The sequence below is a fragment of the Spea bombifrons genome, chromosome 9, assembly GCF_027358695.1.
Source record: "Spea bombifrons isolate aSpeBom1 chromosome 9, aSpeBom1.2.pri, whole genome shotgun sequence".
NCBI lineage: Eukaryota > Metazoa > Chordata > Amphibia > Anura > Pelobatidae > Spea > Spea bombifrons.
In genome coordinates, this window is record NC_071095.1 from 13,592,478 (window position 1) to 13,609,684 (window position 17,207).

Here is a 17,207-nt window from a genome sequence, read left to right on the forward strand (position 1 = left end):
TATTACATGTCCCCAGAAATATGTCAGGGGGTGAAGTACAGTTTCAAGTCGGACATCTGGGCCGTCGGATGCGTTCTGTACGAGCTGCTGACCCTGACGCGGACCTTTGATGCCACGGTGAGGCGTGTTTCCTCTTCTGGTTACCCCTTCCTTGCATCCACTACGTTACGGTCGGGATTTAACATTTGATATCGGTAACAGAACCCGCTGAACCTCTGTGTGAAGATCGTCCAAGGAAACTGGGCCGTGGAGCTGGACAGCAGCTTCTACTCGCAGGAGCTCATCGACGTCGTCCGGGAATGTCTGCAGCAGGTGAGACTTGGCGGGTGACCCCCCAATCCCCCCCCCGGCGAGACCCAGCAGGTGCCAAAAACCCACCCCGGCAAGACTCGGCAGGTGACCCCCCCCCCTCCCGGCGAGACCCAGCAGGTGCCCAAGACCCGGCAGGTGACACCCCCATCTACCCCCCCCCCGGCAGGTGAACCCCCCCCGGCGAGACCCAGCAGGTGCCAAAAACCCACCCTGGCAAGACCCGGCAGGTGACCACCACAACCGACCCCCCCCCCCCCCGGCAAGACCCGGCAGGTGACACCCCCATCTACCTTCCCCCGGGCAGGTGACCCCCCAGTCCCCCCGACGAGACCCGGCAGGTGACACCACCACCCCCCCCCCACCCCCCGGCGAGACCCCACTGCAGGGAATATTAGGAAAGACGGGGATCTCGGCAGGTGTCAGGGCTGCACAACTGCTGTCCTCAAGGGCCACAAACAGACCTCGGGGTATCAGCCGCTTGGGTTTAGAAGGTGGTGGCCCCCCGGGGGGGGCAGAATGGAGGAATGAGAAACAGAGATGAGAAAAGCTAGAGCGAGACGCCGGAATCCAACACTAGAGGCTCAGAGGCTGAGATGGAATGGAAGGGAGTTTTATTGGGAGGGTGGTAGATAAGGGCAACAGCCTCCCAGCAGAAGTGGTAGAGTGGATTTAAGCATGCATGAGATGGGCATATGGCAGAGAATGAATAAATAAAATATTTGAGAGAATAAGTCGGATGATGTAAATGATGTGTTTGGACACGGTGGCTGTTTTTTGATCTCAGGATCCAGAGAGACGGCCGACAGCTGACGAGATTCTGGAGCGGCGTCTGCTTAGTCAGTGCCGGAGGTAATAATGGGGGGGGGTGCGGGGTCCGGGGCTAACAACTGGGGGGGTGCGGGCTCCGGGGCTAACAACTGGGGGGGTGCGGGCTCCGGGGCTAACAACTGGGGGGGTGCCGGTTATATGATGTCTGCTGCACACGCCAGGAAATCTTAATTGTGTTAAGACTCAAGGGGGGGAATAATTATCTGCGAGGCAGCGATGGAAGTCTCGGCCCCTCGGCCTCCCCCGCTGATCGGCCTCCCCCGCTGATCGGCCCCTGTTTCTCTTGGCAGAGACATGGAGGATAAAGTTTCGCTGCTAAACAGATCAAGCAAGAGGTCCAGGTGAGGACTCATGAGGCGGCTCTTCATCTTTGCATGTGGTGCTGGCGGATGTCACAAGACGGACACGTGCATGTCGTGTGGTGCATGCCGGATGTAACAGGACAGGACACGACACGTGTGCATGCTGTGTGGTGCGTGGAGGATGTCACCGGACGGGACACGTGTGCATGCCGTGTGGTGCGTGGAGGATGTCACATGTTGCGTGTTCCCTTCTTGCGTGTCTCCAGGCCGGGCACCGTCACAGATGCCCCCATTGCCGTGGTGACGTCGAGGAGCAGCGAGGTCTACGTGTGGGGGGGCGGGAAGGCTACGCCTCAGAAGCTGGACGTGTTTAAAGGCGGCTGTCGGCCGCAGCAGGTCTGTGCTGGAGATGCCCATTTCGCGGTGGTGACGGTGGAGAAGGAGCTCTACACGTGGGTGGTGAGTAGAACACGTGTGGGGAGGAGAGGAATGCGTGGAACGGGCATCCAATTCACTCGTCAATTTTACTGCCCCGCAGGACATGCAGGGAGGCTCCAAGCTACACGGGCAGCTGGGACACGGAGACCGGGCCTCGTACCGGCAGCCTAAACGTGTGGAGAGACTCCAGGGGAAGGCTGTGCAGCAAGTCCGCTGCGGGGGAGACTTCACCGTGTGTGTTACAGGTGAGAGCGGAGCCCCGGGGGGGCGGCTGTTCCCGTGTGTGTTACAGGTGAGAGCGGAGCCCCGGGGGGGCGGCTGTTCCCATGTGTGTTACAGGTGAGAGCGGAGCCCCGGGGGGGCGGCTGTTCCCGTGTGTGTTACAGGTGAGAGCGGAGCCCCGGGGGGGCGGCTGTTCCCGTGTGTGTTACAGGTGAGAGCGGAGCCCCGGGGGCGGCTGTTCCCGTGTGTGTTACAGGTGAGAACGGAGCCCCGGGGGGGCGGCTGTTCCCGTGTGTGTTACAGGTGAGAGCGGAGCCCCGGGGGGGCGGCTGTTCCCGTGTGTGTTACCGGTGAGAGCGGAGCCCCGGGGGGGCGGCTGTTCCCGTGTGTGTTACCGGTGAGAGCGGGGCCCCGGGGGGGGCTGTTCCCGTGTGTGTTACCGGTGAGAGCGGAGCCCTGGGGGGGGGGGCTGTTCCCGTGTGTGTTACCGGTGAGAGCGGAGCCCTGGGGGGGGGCTGTTCCCATGTGCACTCCCTTGCTCTTTACGCATGCCTGCCGCTGTCGCCTCTCCTGTTTTGACCGCCGGCTGTCGCCTCTCCTGTTTTGACCGCCGGCTGTCGCCTCTCCTGTTTTGACAGCCGGCTGTCGCCTCTCCTGTTTTGACAGCCGGCTGTCGCCTCTCCTGTTTTGACAGCCGGCTGTCGCCTCTCCTGTTTTGACAGCCGGCTGTCGCCTCTCCTGTTTTGACAGCCGGCTGTCGCCTCTCCTGTTTTGACAGCCGGCTGTCGCCTCTCCTGTTTTGACCGCCGGCTGTCGCCTCTCCTGTTTTGACCGCCGGCTGTCGCCTCTCCTGTTTTGACCGCCGGCTGTCGCCTCTCCTGTTTTGACAGCCGGCTGTCGCCTCTCCTGTTTTGACAGCCGGCTGTCGCCTCTCCTGTTTTGACAGCCGGCTGTCGCCTCTCCTGTTTTGACAGCCGGCTGTCGCCTCTCCTGTTTTGACAGCCGGCTGTCGCCTCTCCTGTTTTGACAGCCGGCTGTCGCCTCTCCTGTTTTGACCGCCGGCTGTCGCCTCTCCTGTTTCGCAGATGAAGGGCAGTTGTACTCCTTTGGGTCAGACTATTACGGCTGCCTCGGTGTGAATCAGACGGCAGGCGCTGAAGTCCTGGAGCCGGTGTTGGTTGATTTCTTCCTCAATGAGCCCGTTGAGCAGGTCTCCTGCGGGGACAGTCACGTCATGGCTCTGACTCGGAGCAAGAGCGTGTACTCGTGGGGATGTGGCGAGTATGGTGAGTGGGGATTGTGTGTAATGGGATTGGAGAGTGAGTGGGGGGGTAAGAGAATGGTGGGGAGATGGGGCAGTGCGAGGGGAGAGCTGGCTGGTAAGATCTCGTTCTATTTCCGCAGGAAGGCTGGGTCTGGATTCGGAAGATGATGTTTACTATCCGCAGAAAGTAATTGGACAGAGCTTTGTTATCCCACTTCACTCGTGCTCTCCTTCCTGCTTTAGCTCCGCCTCTTGTTATCCCGCCTCCCTCATGTAGTCACTGCACACGGGCTCTCCTTCCTGCTTTAGCTCCGCCTCCTCCCAGGAAGTCTTTTCTTCAGCTGCCTCTTTTTGCCTCTGACAGGTGGAGGTTCAGAGCGGTCTCTGCATCGCGAGGGTTTCCTGTGGCCCTGACGGGAGCTTCCTGTTGACTCACTCTGGAAAAGTCCTTGCCTGTGGTTTAAATGAGCACAACAAGCTGGGCCTCAACCAGTACACGGCGGGGATCATTAACCACGAGGTGAGCGCCCGCGGTAGGGCGCGAGGCGTCTGTGGCGGGGGGGGCGTCTGTGGCGGGGGGGGGGGGGCGTCTGTGGCAGGAGGGGGGGGGGAGACGTCCTGCGCGCCGTCTCTTGCACTACCCTGTTTCTGCTTGGCAGGCGTTTCTTGAAGTCCCGTACACCACGTCCTTGACCCTCGTCAAACCGCTGACCTTCTACAAGGTGCGCAGCATCTCCCCTGGGAAGTCGCACACGGCCGCCATCGACGGTGAGCGCTGGACACGGTAATCGGGGCGTCTCGCCTGTTTGTCTTCCACGTTCTTACCTTCTGCCTTCTACAGAACGCGGACGGCTCCTGACCTTTGGCTGCAATAAGTGGGGACAACTTGGGGTTGGAGATTATAGGAAGCATTTGGGGGTGAACCTCCTCCGTGGACCTCTCGGTGGCAAGCAGGTCATTAGAGTGTCGTGTGGGGACGCGTTCACCATTGCTGCCACGGATGGTGAGTGCGCTGCCTGGGCCGGATTTGCCCCCGAGGTTAGCCATTTGCTTCGTGGAACGTAACGTTACTTTTTGTATTCAGACAATCACATCTTTGCTTGGGGAAATGGAGGGAACGGGCGCCTGGCGATGACCCCCAACGAGCGCCCCCACGGCCCCGACACTTGCACATCGTGGCCTCGTCCAATATTTGGGTCCCTGCACCATGTCCCGGACCTGTCCTGCCGTGGCTGGCATACCATCCTGATCGCAGGTGAGTGCCGAGACGCGGCCCTAACGCGTGGCAATAAGGAGGTTTCCGTCGTTAAGACCTCGCCGTCTTCTTACAGAGAAAGTCCTGAACTCCAAGACCATTCGCTCCAACAGCAGCGGCCTTTCCATCGGGACGGGTGAGTGCCGGCGGGCTCCCGGGAGGGATCACTTCTGTACTGGGGGCTTTGGCGGCTCATATTCTCTCCCTGTAGTTGCGCAGAGCTGCTCGTCGGGCGACTCCGGAAGAGGCGATGAGGACAGCGACCGCGAATCTCTTGCCTCCGACCCGAGCGGGGGATTCCGCGGCACGATGGAGGCAGAGCCCGAAACCAGCCCATTCAACATGACGGAAAGCATGGAGAGCAGCTCCTGTCCCAGCTGGCTCCGACAGGTACCACAGCCGCTCCGGGGACACGGAGGACGGGGCCCGACACTTTGGGTGTCCACGGCCCCTGTGGTATTTATGGCACTTGGCCGGACAGCGTGTCGGCAGCTGTGCTGTTCTCTTACGTTATTTGGGGGAAGCAGAGCATCTGGGGGGGCTTGCTGTGCGGGATTACGTGTGAGGGTGGTCCGCGGGGCGCACTGAGCTGTTTCTCATCTGTGGTCTCTCTCTAGGAACTTGAAGAAGCTGAATTCATACCCATCCCGCGGACCCCCTCGTCCACCTCTCTCCAGGAGCCGAGCGAGACGTCGCAGAAAGACCTGGAAGAACAGGGTGGCGCTGAGAGCGCGGCGCAGGTAACGGGGCCGCGTCGGATGGGGCGTCAGGGTGGTTTTCCTTTGGCTTTTCCCTGACTTGTAACTCGTTTCCAGGAGTCGGGGAGTGAGAGGTGTATGTGCGACGCTCTGCGAGGGGAGGTTAAGAGGCTGCAGGATCTGGTATATTCCTGCGTGAAAGAACACGAGGCTCTGCGCGAGGAGAACGCCCGTCTGGCCAACGAGGTGCAGCAGCTCAGCGAGAAGCTGCAGGGAGTCATGCAGGTAAGCCGCGGACCGCCCCCCCCCCCCGGCAGCACTGACCCCCTCCCCCAGCCCCCTCCCCCCCCGCGTCCGGCGTGTGTGAGCTCAGCCCCCGTGCATTAAAGTGTCTCACTTTACCTTTTGTAGCAGAGTCTGGCGGTGAACCGGCAAGGAGAGGCGCTGCAGCTTCTCCAGAGACAGGTGCGTATGTCCCAGGACGTCCTCACCCCTTACTCCCCAAGAGACAGACTGTATCAGGACACGCATGTACTGGAAAAGACGGCGTTTATTTAGTGTAATGGACACATTAACATCACGCAAACTCCCCCGGTTAGCTGTCTGTCGGCAGCCACTAGGCTCATGTCCTCCTTTCTTCGCTGCAGGTGGCGTTATGTCTGAAAGGGACGGTTCCCGCGGCAGAGGATTCAGACGCAGACTCCTGGTGCTTCCTGGGTGCAGACGGCTGCAGACCGGCCCCAGGGCCGCCAATGTGACTGCAGCCGAGGCTTTGCGATAGTGAACAGCGGAGTCCCTGAGAACGGGGGTAAGAGCCGCGGTGGTCTCTGCCCTGGCACCGTTTTGGCTGCGCTCCATGGATGAGGCCGGCAGCCCTTATTTGCTTGGACCCTTCGTGTTACACGGACGGGACTCGCCATTTTTAACTGTGTTGTGCACTCACTCACCACGTGGCCTTCTCACTGCTGAAGATGCATGGACTGTATCGTTGGTCTGCAGGAGCCCGGGCTGGAACGAAGCGTTGGCCCCGGCCGGCTCCGCCATCCGGGACTCGTGATTTCTCGCAGTAATGTGCTCGGCAGCTGCTGTGAAATAAAACACTGTGCATTTAATCCATACACACAGGGTCTGCCCGGCTTCATCTCCAGGGGCTGCCGTGGAAGGACGTGCGGGAAGTGGTACTGGGGGTCCGGCTCCAGCTGGAGTCATTTTAACCTCTTACGTGTCCCTTGCAGACGTGACTCTTTAGGCCAAGAGTGTGGCTCGCAAACCCCAGGACTGTCAGCGCCTGCGACTCGGGGGAGGACGGGGTTTACTCTTTATCGTCTCGCATTTCGGGATGTGTCTTTCTGCGGCCCGTGGTGCAAAGCGGCGGCTGCAGTGAGGACATGCAATGTAATCGGGGTTCTCCTCTGGGGGTGGGGGGGGCAAATCCGATAGCTTTCCTCCTCTGGCAATAACCTGCTGCACCTCCCGCGCCTGGCGGATCGTTCGCATGAAAGAGTCGTGCTTCTGGCGCCATGAGCTGCCGCGGGTCTGCGAGAGAGAGAGAGAAAAATCAGATGGACAAAAGATAAGGAGCAGGAAAAACTGGCAACAGCACAATCACATGCTACCGCGGATCGGACTCGGGAGAGGGCGTGACGGGGTAGGTCGGGGAGAAGGGTAGAGGGCGTGACGGGTCGGTCGGGAGAAGGGTAGAGGGCGTGACGGGTCGGTCGGGAGAAGGGTAGAGGGCGTGACGGGTCGGTCGGGAGAAGGGTAGAGGGCGTGACGGGTCGGATCTGAGGTGTGACACCTGGAGGCGGAGGTAAAATGACCAAGAGGGCAAAGTGTCGTTCCATGGGGGTCCTGATGGCTGGGGGTTCTGCCATAGAGTACAGACACACGGCTGGCCCAAACTCTCCGGTGTAAGGATTTATTCACTAAGGGAAGAGTTTTGGTTTTAGCTCCTTCGCTATATTATTATGAAGTACCAAGAGTAGAAGGGATAAGCTGGCCCTGTATAATGTATAATTCAATAGGTAGAGCCTTTTCTGTAGCAGAAGCTCCCTGGGGTCAGCCCTTCCTAACGCATCGTAGTCGAGGAGCTGAAATGCCCCGGAATCTGGCGCGTGGGGTAATAAACTCACCGGGGGGGTGCTGGACGGGGCTTTGCCTTTGGTTTGTAAGAACTGCTCCAGCTCGGTGCCCTTGGCCCTGGCTTTGGACGAGTCAAACACTTTACGCTTTGAGTTCTGCATCTTCTCGCAGACCTGAGCGTGCTTCTCCAGCCGCGGGGCCAGGAACCGCCGGCCGCACATCCGGCACGGTACCAGCTCGCCGCTCGGATCATCCGAACCGCCGGGCGGGGAGAATATTTCTTCTGCCTCGGGACGGCCGCTGCGGGATCTGCCGGGCGGGGAGAATATTTCTTCTGCCTCGGGACGGCCCCTGCGGGATCTGCCAGGCGGGGAGAATATTTCTTCTGCCTCGGGACGGCCGCTGCGGGATCTGCCGGGCGGGGAGAATATTTCTAACGCCTCGGGACGGCCGCTGCGGGATCTGCCGGGCGGGGAGAATATTTCTTCTGCCTCGGGATGGCCGCTGCGGGATCTGCCGGGCGGGGAGAATATTTCTTCTGCCTCGGGATGGCCGCTGCGGGATCTGCCGGGCGGGGAGAATATTTCTTCTGCCTCGGGACGGCCGCTGCGGGATCTGCCGGGCGGGGAGAATATTTCTTCTGCCTCGGGATGGCCGCTGCGGGATCTGTGATCTCCATCGGTCTGGAAAGGCTGTGTTCTTGATGAGATCCTGTATGAGCCTTCGGGGGGGCTGAGGGGCGAGGGGCGGTTGGGCACTTTTCTGCGGTCATCGCCTCCGGCCATTTGCTCCTTCAGCCTCCTGCGTGGATCATTGCCCTCTGACGGCGGAGGGCTGCCGATCAGGATGCGGTGAGAAGATCTCTCCTTTGTTCTCCGGATCCTTTCTTCGTTGTCGTCCTCCGATTCTGCCCGAGACTCCCAGTACGGCTGATCTTTTGCCGCCTTCCGCCTCTCTGTCTTCCCTGCTCTGCGTCTGGCTTCGTGGGTCTCTCGCATCCTTCTGTCCTCCAGCTCGGCGTCCTCCTTTTCCCGCTGGATCCTGCGTAACTCCTCTTCGGTTCTGCGGAGCTTCTCTCTCAGCAGGGCCTCCTTTCTGCGGATTTCAGCCTCCAAGTCGCTCTCGGTCTTCTGAAGTCTGCTCCACTTCTCCGGCTGGCTGGATCCGGACTTTGAGCGGACGGGCCCTGGAAACGCCGGCGGATTCTGAATTGCTGCTGTGTTGGCTGAGGGCGAGCGCTGCGAGGTGTGCGACGGGGACTTGCGATGAAGGATAGGTTTAAGGGGGTGAGCCCGGTCCACCCCTGCGCTCTTCTTACATACTGTCCAATTGGAGGCCCAGGTCCTCTCCTCTGAGGGCCACAGGGGCGACGGATTGCGGCGTTGGAAATGCAGCGCCCGCGTGTCGTGCTGCGTGAGGCCGAGGAGCTTGTGCTCCTTTTCCCGGAGGCTCCTCTCCTGGTACTCGTTCCTCAGCTGCTCCAGGCGCGACAGGTTCTTGGGGGGCTGCAGCTCAGCCCTCAGGGTGGGAAACTTTGCTTCAGTGCTCTCCTTGTGCAGATAAGGGGCCATCTTCAGCTGTGCCATGGCCGCCCGCGTCTGGCTGGTAAGAAACGGACGAGCTGTAAGTTCCGGATTGTTACAAACTGCGTGACCCCCCCTCCCTACGGTGACCCCCTGCACCCCATTCACCGCTGCCCTCGGCGCTACACGTAATACATACCGCCAGCTCGCACTGTCCTGAACGATGTTGTGCCCGTTGCTAGGCGACAGCAGCATCCGGTCTCTGCTACGTAATAACCACGCGCCGCTTACAGACTCTTGCGTTTGGATCTCGGCAGGCTGCAGCGGACGACACAGACAGGGCGTGTCTGCTCGTTCCCACAGCAACCAGGAGCCGTCAGGTCAGTGACTGCGTTCAAAGCAATGAATGTCTAAACCCCCTTAACCTAATGAACTGCCCCCCAATATATCAGCCTGTACCCCCTTATACTGTCACAGAGTACACTGCCCCCAATATATCAGCCTGTACCCCCCCTTATACTGTCACAGAGTACACTGCCCCCAATATATCAGTCTGTACCCCCTTATACTGTCACAGCGTACACTGCCCCCCAATATATCAGTCTGTACCCCCTTATACTGTCACAGAGTACACTGCCCCCAATATATCAGCCTGTACCCCTTATACTGTCACAGAGTACACTGCCCCCCAATATATCAGTCTGTACCCCCTTATACTGTCACAGAGTACACTGCCCCCAATATATCAGCCTGTACCCCCTTATACTGTCACAGAGTACACTGCCCCCCAATATATCAGCCTGTACCCCCTTATACTGTCACAGAGTACACTGCCCCAATATATCAGCCTGTACCCCCTTATACTGTCACAGAGTACACTGCCCCCAATATATCAGCCTGTACCCCCTTATACTGTCACAGAGTACACTGCCCCCCAATATATCAGCCTGCACCCCCTTATACTGTCACAGAGTACACTGCCCCCCAATATATCAGCCTGTACCCCCTTATACTGTCACAGAGTACACTGCCCCCCAATATATCAGCCTGTACCCCCTTATACTGTCACAGAGTACACTGCCCCCCAATATATCAGCCTGTACCCCCTTATACTGTCACAGAGTACACTGCCCCCAATATATCAGCCTGTACCCCCTTATACTGTCACAGAGTACACTGCCCCCCAATATATCAGCCTGCACCCCCTTATACTGTCACAGAGTACACTGCCCCCAATATATCAGCCTGTACCCCCTTATACTGTCACAGAGTACACTGCCCCCAATATATCAGCCTGCACCCCCTTATACTGTCACAGAGTACACTGCCCCCCAATATATCAGCCTGTACCCCCTTATACTGTCACAGAGTACACTGCTCCCCAATATATCAGCCTGCACCCCCTTATACTGTCAGAGTACACTGCCCCCAATATATCAGCCTGTACCCCCCTTATACTGTCACAGAGTACACTGCCCCCAATATATCAGCCTGTACCCCCCCTTATACTGTCACAGAGTACACTGCTCCCTAATATATCAGTCTGTACCCCCTTATACTGTCACAGCGTACACTGCCCCCCAATATATCAGCCTGCACCCCCTTATACTGTCACAGAGTACACTGCCCCCAATATATCAGCCTGTACCCCCCTTATACTGTCACAGAGTACACTGCCCCCCAATATATCAGCCTGCACCCCCTTATACTGTCACAGCGTACACTGCCCCAATATATCAGCCTGTACCCCCTTATACTGTCACAGAGTACACTGCCCCCAATATATCAGCCTGTACCCCCTTATACTGTCACAGAGTACACTGCCCCCCAATATATCAGCCTGCACCCCCTTATACTGTCACAGAGTACACTGCCCCCCAATATATCAGTCTGTACCCCCTTATACTGTCACAGAGTACACTGCCCCCCAATATATCAGTCTGTACCCCCTTATACTGTCACAGAGTACACTGCCCCAATATATCAGCCTGCACCCCCTTATACTGTCACAGAGTACACTGCCCCCAATATATCAGCCTGCACCCCCTTATACTGTCACAGAGTACACTGCCCCCCAATATATCAGCCTGTACCCCCTTATACTGTCACAGAGTACACTGCCCCCAATATATCAGTCTGCACCCCCTTATACTGTCACAGAGTACACTGCCCCCCAATATATCAGTCTGTACCCCCTTATACTGTCACAGAGTACACTGCCCCCCAATATATCAGTCTGTACCCCCTTATACTGTCACAGAGTACACTGCCCCCCAATATATCAGTCTGTACCCCCTTATACTGTCACAGAGTACACTGCCCCCCAATATATCAGCCTGTACCCCCTTATACTGTCACAGAGTACACTGCCCCCCAATATATCAGTCTGTACCCCCTTATACTGTCACAGAGTACACTGCCCCCCAATATATCAGCCTGTACCCCCTTATACTGTCACAGAGTACACTGCCCCCCAATATATCAGTCTGTACCCCCTTATACTGTCACAGAGTACACTGCCCCCCAATATATCAGTCTGTACCCCCTTATACTGTCACAGAGTACACTGCCCCCAATATATCAGCCTGTACCCCCTTATACTGTCACAGAGTACACTGCCCCCCAATATATCAGCCTGTACCCCCTTATACTGTCACAGAGTACACTGCCCCCCAATATATCAGCCTGTACCCCCTTATACTGTCACAGAGTACACTGCCCCCAATATATCAGCCTGTACCCCCTTATACTGTCACAGAGTACACTGCCCCCAATATATCAGCCTGTACCCCCTTATACTGTCACAGAGTACACTGCCCCCAATATATCAGCCTGCACCCCCTTATACTGTCACAGAGTACACTGCCCCCCAATATATCAGTCTGTGCCCCCTTATACTGTCACAGGGTACACTGCCCCCCAATATATCAGCCTGCACCCCCTTATACTGTCACAGAGTACACTGCCCCCAATATATCAGTCTGTACCCCCTTATACTGTCACAGAGTACACTGCCCCCCAATATATCAGCCTGTACCCCCTTATACTGTCACAGAGTACACTGCCCCCAATATATCAGCCTGCACCCCCTTATACTGTCACAGAGTACACTGCCCCCAATATATCAGCCTGTACCCCCCCTTATACTGTCACAGAGTACACTGCCACCCAATATATCAGCCTGCACCCCCTTATACTGTCACAGAGTACACTGCCCCCAATATATCAGCCTGTACCCCCTTATACTGTCACAGAGTACACTGCCCCCCAATATATCAGTCTGTACCCCCTTATACTGTCACAGAGTACACTGCCCCCAATATATCAGTCTGTACCCCCTTATACTGTCACAGAGTACACTGCCCCCCAATATATCAGCCTGCACCCCCTTATACTGTCACAGAGTACACTGCCCCCCAATATATCAGCCTGTACCCCCTTATACTGTCACAGAGTACACTGCCCCCCAATATATCAGTCTGTACCCCCTTATACTGTCACAGAGTACACTGCCCCCCAATATATCAGCCTGTACCCCCTTATACTGTCACAGAGTACACTGCCCCCCAATATATCAGCCTGTACCCCCTTATACTGTCACAGAGTACACTGCCCCCCAATATATCAGCCTGTACCCCCTTATACTGTCACAGAGTACACTGCCCCCCAATATATCAGCCTGCACCCCCTTATACTGTCAGAGTACACTGCCCCCAATATATCAGTCTGTACCCCCTTATACTGTCACAGAGTACACTGCCACCCAATATATCAGTCTGTACCCCCTTATACTGTCACAGAGTACACTGCCCCCCAATATATCAGTCTGTACCCCCTTATACTGTCACAGAGTACACTGCCCCCAATATATCAGCCTGTACCCCCTTATACTGTCACAGAGTACACTGCCCCCCAATATATCAGCCTGCACCCCCTTATACTGTCACAGAGTACACTGCCCCCCAATACATCAGTCTGTACCCCCTTATACTGTCACAGAGTACACTGCCCCCCAATATATCAGTCTGTACCCCCTTATACTGTCACAGAGTACACTGCCCCCCAATATATCAGCCTGCACCCCCTTATACTGTCACAGAGTACACTGCCCCCCAATATATCAGTCTGTACCCCCTTATACTGTCACAGAGTACACTGCCCCTCAATATATCAGTCTGTACCCCCTTATACTGTCACAGAGTACACTGCTCCCCAATATATCAGCCTGCACCCCCTTATACTGTCACAGAGTACACTGCCCCCCAATATATCAGCCTGCACCCCCTTATACTGTCACAGAGTACACTGCCCCCAATATATCAGTCTGCACCCCCTTATACTGTCACAGAGTACACTGCCCCCCCAATATATCAGCCTGTACCCCCTTATACTGTCACAGAGTACACTGCCCCCCAATATATCAGCCTGTACCCCCTTATACTGTCACAGAGTACACTGCCCCCCAATACATCAGTCTGTACCCCCTTATACTGTCACAGAGTACACTGCTCCCCAATGTATCAGTCTGTACCCCCTTATACTGTCACAGAGTACACTGCCCCAATATATCAGCCTGTACCCCCTTATACTGTCACAGAGTACACTGCCCCCAATATATCAGCCTGTACCCCCTTATACTGTCACAGAGTACACTGCCCCCCAATATATCAGTCTGTACCCCCTTATACTGTCACAGAGTACACTGCCCCCAATATATCAGCCTGCACCCCCTTATACTGTCACAGAGTACACTGCCCCCCAATATATCGGTCTGTACCCCCTTATACTGTCACAGAGTACACTGCCCCCAATATATCAGTCTGTACCCCCTTATACTGTCACAGAGTACACTGCTCCCTAATATATCAGTCTGTACCCCCTTATACTGTCACAGAGTACACTGCCCCCAATATATCAGCCTGTACCCCCTTATACTGTCACAGAGTAAACTGCTCCCCAATATATCAGTCTGTACCCCCTTATACTGTCACAGAGTACACTGCCCCAATATATCAGCCTGTACCCCCTTATACTGTCACAGAGTACACTGCCCCCCAATATATCAGCCTGTACCCCCTTATACTGTCACAGCGTACACTGCCCCCCAATATATCAGCCTGTACCCCCTTATACTGTCACAGAGTACACTGCCCCCAATATATCAGCCTGTACCCCCCTTATACTGTCACAGAGTACACTGCCCCCCAATATATCAGCCTGCACCCCCTTATACTGTCACAGAGTACACTGCCCCCCAATATATCAGCCTGTACCCCCTTATACTGTCACAGAGTACACTGCCCCCCAATATATCAGTCTGTACCCCCTTATACTGTCACAGAGTACACTGCCCCAATATATCAGCCTGTACCCCCTTATACTGTCACAGAGTACACTGCCCCCCAATATATCAGCCTGCACCCCCTTATACTGTCACAGAGTACACTGCCCCCCAATATATCAGTCTGTACCCCCTTATACTGTCACAGAGTACACTGCCCCCCAATATATCAGCCTGTACCCCCTTATACTGTCACAGAGTACACTGCCCCCCAATATATCAGTCTGTACCCCCTTATACTGTCACAGAGTACACTGCCCCCCAATATATCAGCCTGCACCCCCTTATACTGTCACAGAGTACACTGCCCCCAATATATCAGCCTGTACCCCCTTATACTGTCAGAGTACACTGCCCCCAATATATCAGCCTGTACCCCCTTATACTGTCACAGAGTACACTGCCCCCCAATATATCAGTCTGTACCCCCTTATACTGTCACAGAGTACACTGCCCCAATATATCAGCCTGTACCCCCTTATACTGTCACAGAGTACACTGCCCCCCAATATATCAGCCTGCACCCCCTTATACTGTCACAGAGTACACTGCCCCCCAATATATCAGTCTGTACCCCCTTATACTGTCACAGAGTACACTGCCCCCCAATATATCAGCCTGTACCCCCTTATACTGTCACAGAGTACACTGCCCCCCAATATATCAGTCTGTACCCCCTTATACTGTCACAGAGTACACTGCCCCCCAATATATCAGCCTGCACCCCCTTATACTGTCACAGAGTACACTGCCCCCAATATATCAGCCTGTACCCCCTTATACTGTCAGAGTACACTGCCCCCAATATATCAGCCTGTACCCCCTTATACTGTCACAGAGTACACTGCCCCCAATATATCAGCCTGTACCCCCTTATACTGTCAGAGTACACTGCCCCCCAATATATCAGCCTGTACCCCCTTATACTGTCACAGAGTACACTGCCCCCCAATATATCAGCCTGCACCCCCTTATACTGTCACAGCGTACACTGCCCCCAATATATCAGCCTGTACCCCCTTATACTGTCACAGAGTACACTGCCCCCCAATATATCAGCCTGCACCCCCTTATACTGTCACAGCGTACACTGCCCCCAATATATCAGCCTGCACCCCCTTATACTGTCACAGAGTACACTGCCCCCCAATATATCAGCCTGTACCCCCTTATACTGTCACAGAGTACACTGCCCCCCAATATATCAGCCTGTACCCCCTTATACTGTCACAGAGTACACTGCCCCCCAATATATCAGCCTGCACCCCCTTATACTGTCACAGAGTACACTGCCCCCAATATATCAGCCTGTACCCCCTTATACTGTCACAGAGTACACTGCCCCCCAATATATCAGCCTGTACCCCCTTATACTGTCACAGAGTACACTGCCCCCCAATATATCAGCCTGCACCCCCTTATACTGTCACAGAGTACACTGCCCCCAATATATCAGCCTGTACCCCCCCTTATACTGTCACAGAGTACACTGCCCCCCAATATATCAGTCTGTACCCCCTTATACTGTCACAGAGTACACTGCCCCCAATATATCAGTCTGTACCCCCTTATACTGTCACAGAGTACACTGCCCCCCAATATATCAGCCTGCACCCCCTTATACTGTCACAGAGTACACTGCCCCCCAATATATCAGCCTGTACCCCCTTATACTGTCACAGAGTACACTGCCCCCCAATATATCAGTCTGTACCCCCTTATACTGTCACAGAGTACACTGCCCCCCAATATATCAGCCTGTACCCCCTTATACTGTCACAGAGTACACTGCCCCCCAATATATCAGCCTGTACCCCCTTATACTGTCACAGAGTACACTGCCCCCCAATATATCAGCCTGTTCCCCCTTATACTGTCACAGAGTACACTGCCCCCAATATATCAGCCTGTACCCCCTTATACTGTCACAGAGTACACTGCCCCCCAATATATCAGCCTGCACCCCCTTATACTGTCACAGAGTACACTGCCCCCCAATATATCAGCCTGCACCCCCTTATACTGTCACAGAGTACACTGCCCCCAATATATCAGTCTGTACCCCCTTATACTGTCACAGAGTACACTGCCCCCCAATATATCAGCCTGCACCCCCTTATACTGTCACAGAGTACACTGCCCCCCAATATATCAGTCTGTACCCCCTTATACTGTCACAGAGTACACTGCTCCCCAATATATCAGCCTGTACCCCCTTATACTGTCACAGAGTACACTGCCCCCCAATATATCAGCCTGCACCCCCTTATACTGTCACAGAGTACACTGCCCCCCAATATATCAGCCTGTACCCCCTTATACTGTCACAGAGTACACTGCCCCCCAATATATCAGTCTGTACCCCCTTATACTGTCACAGAGTACACTGCCCCCCAATATATCAGCCTGTACCCCCTTATACTGTCACAGAGTACACTGCCCCCCAATATATCAGCCTGCACCCCCTTATACTGTCACAGCGTACACTGCCCCCAATATATCAGCCTGTACCCCCTTATACTGTCAGAGTACACTGCCCCCCAATATATCAGCCTGTACCCCCTTATACTGTCACAGAGTACACTGCCCCTCAATATATCAGTCTGTACCCCCTTATACTGTCACAGAGTACACTGCCCCCCAATATATCAGTCTGTACCCCCTTATACTGTCACAGAGTACACTGCCCCCAATATATCAGCCTGTACCCCCTTATACTGTCACAGAGTACACTGCCACCCAATATATCAGTCTGCACCCCCTTATACTGTCACAGAGTACACTGCCCCCCAATATATCAGCCTGCACCCCCTTATACTGTCACAGAGTACACTGCCCCCCAATATATCAGCCTGTACCCCCTTATACTGTCACAGAGTACACTGCCCCCCAATATATCAGCCTGTACCCCCTTATACTGTCACAGCGTACACTGCCCCCCA

The 17,207-nt window shown here is 55.5% G+C and overlaps 3 protein-coding genes across 3 annotated transcripts in view; 2 read left to right on the plus strand and 1 right to left on the minus strand.

Moving 5' to 3' along the window:
- NEK9 (NIMA related kinase 9) overlaps positions 1-6,435 on the plus strand; it is an 11,492-nt gene extending 5,057 nt beyond the window's left edge. The window contains exons 6-23 of the mRNA XM_053474996.1: positions 1-117; positions 202-312; positions 1,097-1,161; positions 1,431-1,481; positions 1,709-1,901; positions 1,981-2,125; positions 3,188-3,388; positions 3,507-3,553; positions 3,731-3,886; positions 4,026-4,134; positions 4,208-4,369; positions 4,451-4,621; positions 4,698-4,757; positions 4,833-5,011; positions 5,239-5,361; positions 5,437-5,604; positions 5,731-5,784; positions 5,967-6,435. The exon at positions 1-117 is cut by the window's left edge and continues 15 nt beyond it. Of these exons, the coding sequence (XP_053330971.1) occupies positions 1-117; positions 202-312; positions 1,097-1,161; positions 1,431-1,481; positions 1,709-1,901; positions 1,981-2,125; positions 3,188-3,388; positions 3,507-3,553; positions 3,731-3,886; positions 4,026-4,134; positions 4,208-4,369; positions 4,451-4,621; positions 4,698-4,757; positions 4,833-5,011; positions 5,239-5,361; positions 5,437-5,604; positions 5,731-5,784; positions 5,967-6,077 (2,223 nt within the window). The 3' untranslated portion in view covers positions 6,078-6,435. The remainder of the gene's footprint in view (positions 118-201; positions 313-1,096; positions 1,162-1,430; positions 1,482-1,708; positions 1,902-1,980; positions 2,126-3,187; positions 3,389-3,506; positions 3,554-3,730; positions 3,887-4,025; positions 4,135-4,207; positions 4,370-4,450; positions 4,622-4,697; positions 4,758-4,832; positions 5,012-5,238; positions 5,362-5,436; positions 5,605-5,730; positions 5,785-5,966) is intronic.
- A 125-nt stretch (positions 6,436-6,560) lies between these two features.
- ZC2HC1C (zinc finger C2HC-type containing 1C) lies at positions 6,561-9,044 on the minus strand. Its single transcript, XM_053474997.1, has 2 exons — positions 7,452-9,044; positions 6,561-6,855 (listed from the first exon to the last, which is right to left on the minus strand). The coding sequence occupies exons 1-2, from the start codon at positions 8,985-8,987 to the stop codon at positions 6,601-6,603; spliced, it is 1,791 nt and encodes a 596-aa protein (XP_053330972.1). The 5' UTR covers positions 8,988-9,044; the 3' UTR covers positions 6,561-6,600.
- Positions 9,045-9,249: 205 nt separating this feature from the next.
- ACYP1 (acylphosphatase 1) overlaps positions 9,250-17,207 on the plus strand; it is a 28,589-nt gene continuing 20,631 nt past the window's right edge. Inside the window, exon 1 of the mRNA XM_053474995.1 lies at positions 9,250-9,304. The gene's annotated coding sequence lies outside the window, so the exon portion shown is untranslated. The remainder of the gene's footprint in view (positions 9,305-17,207) is intronic.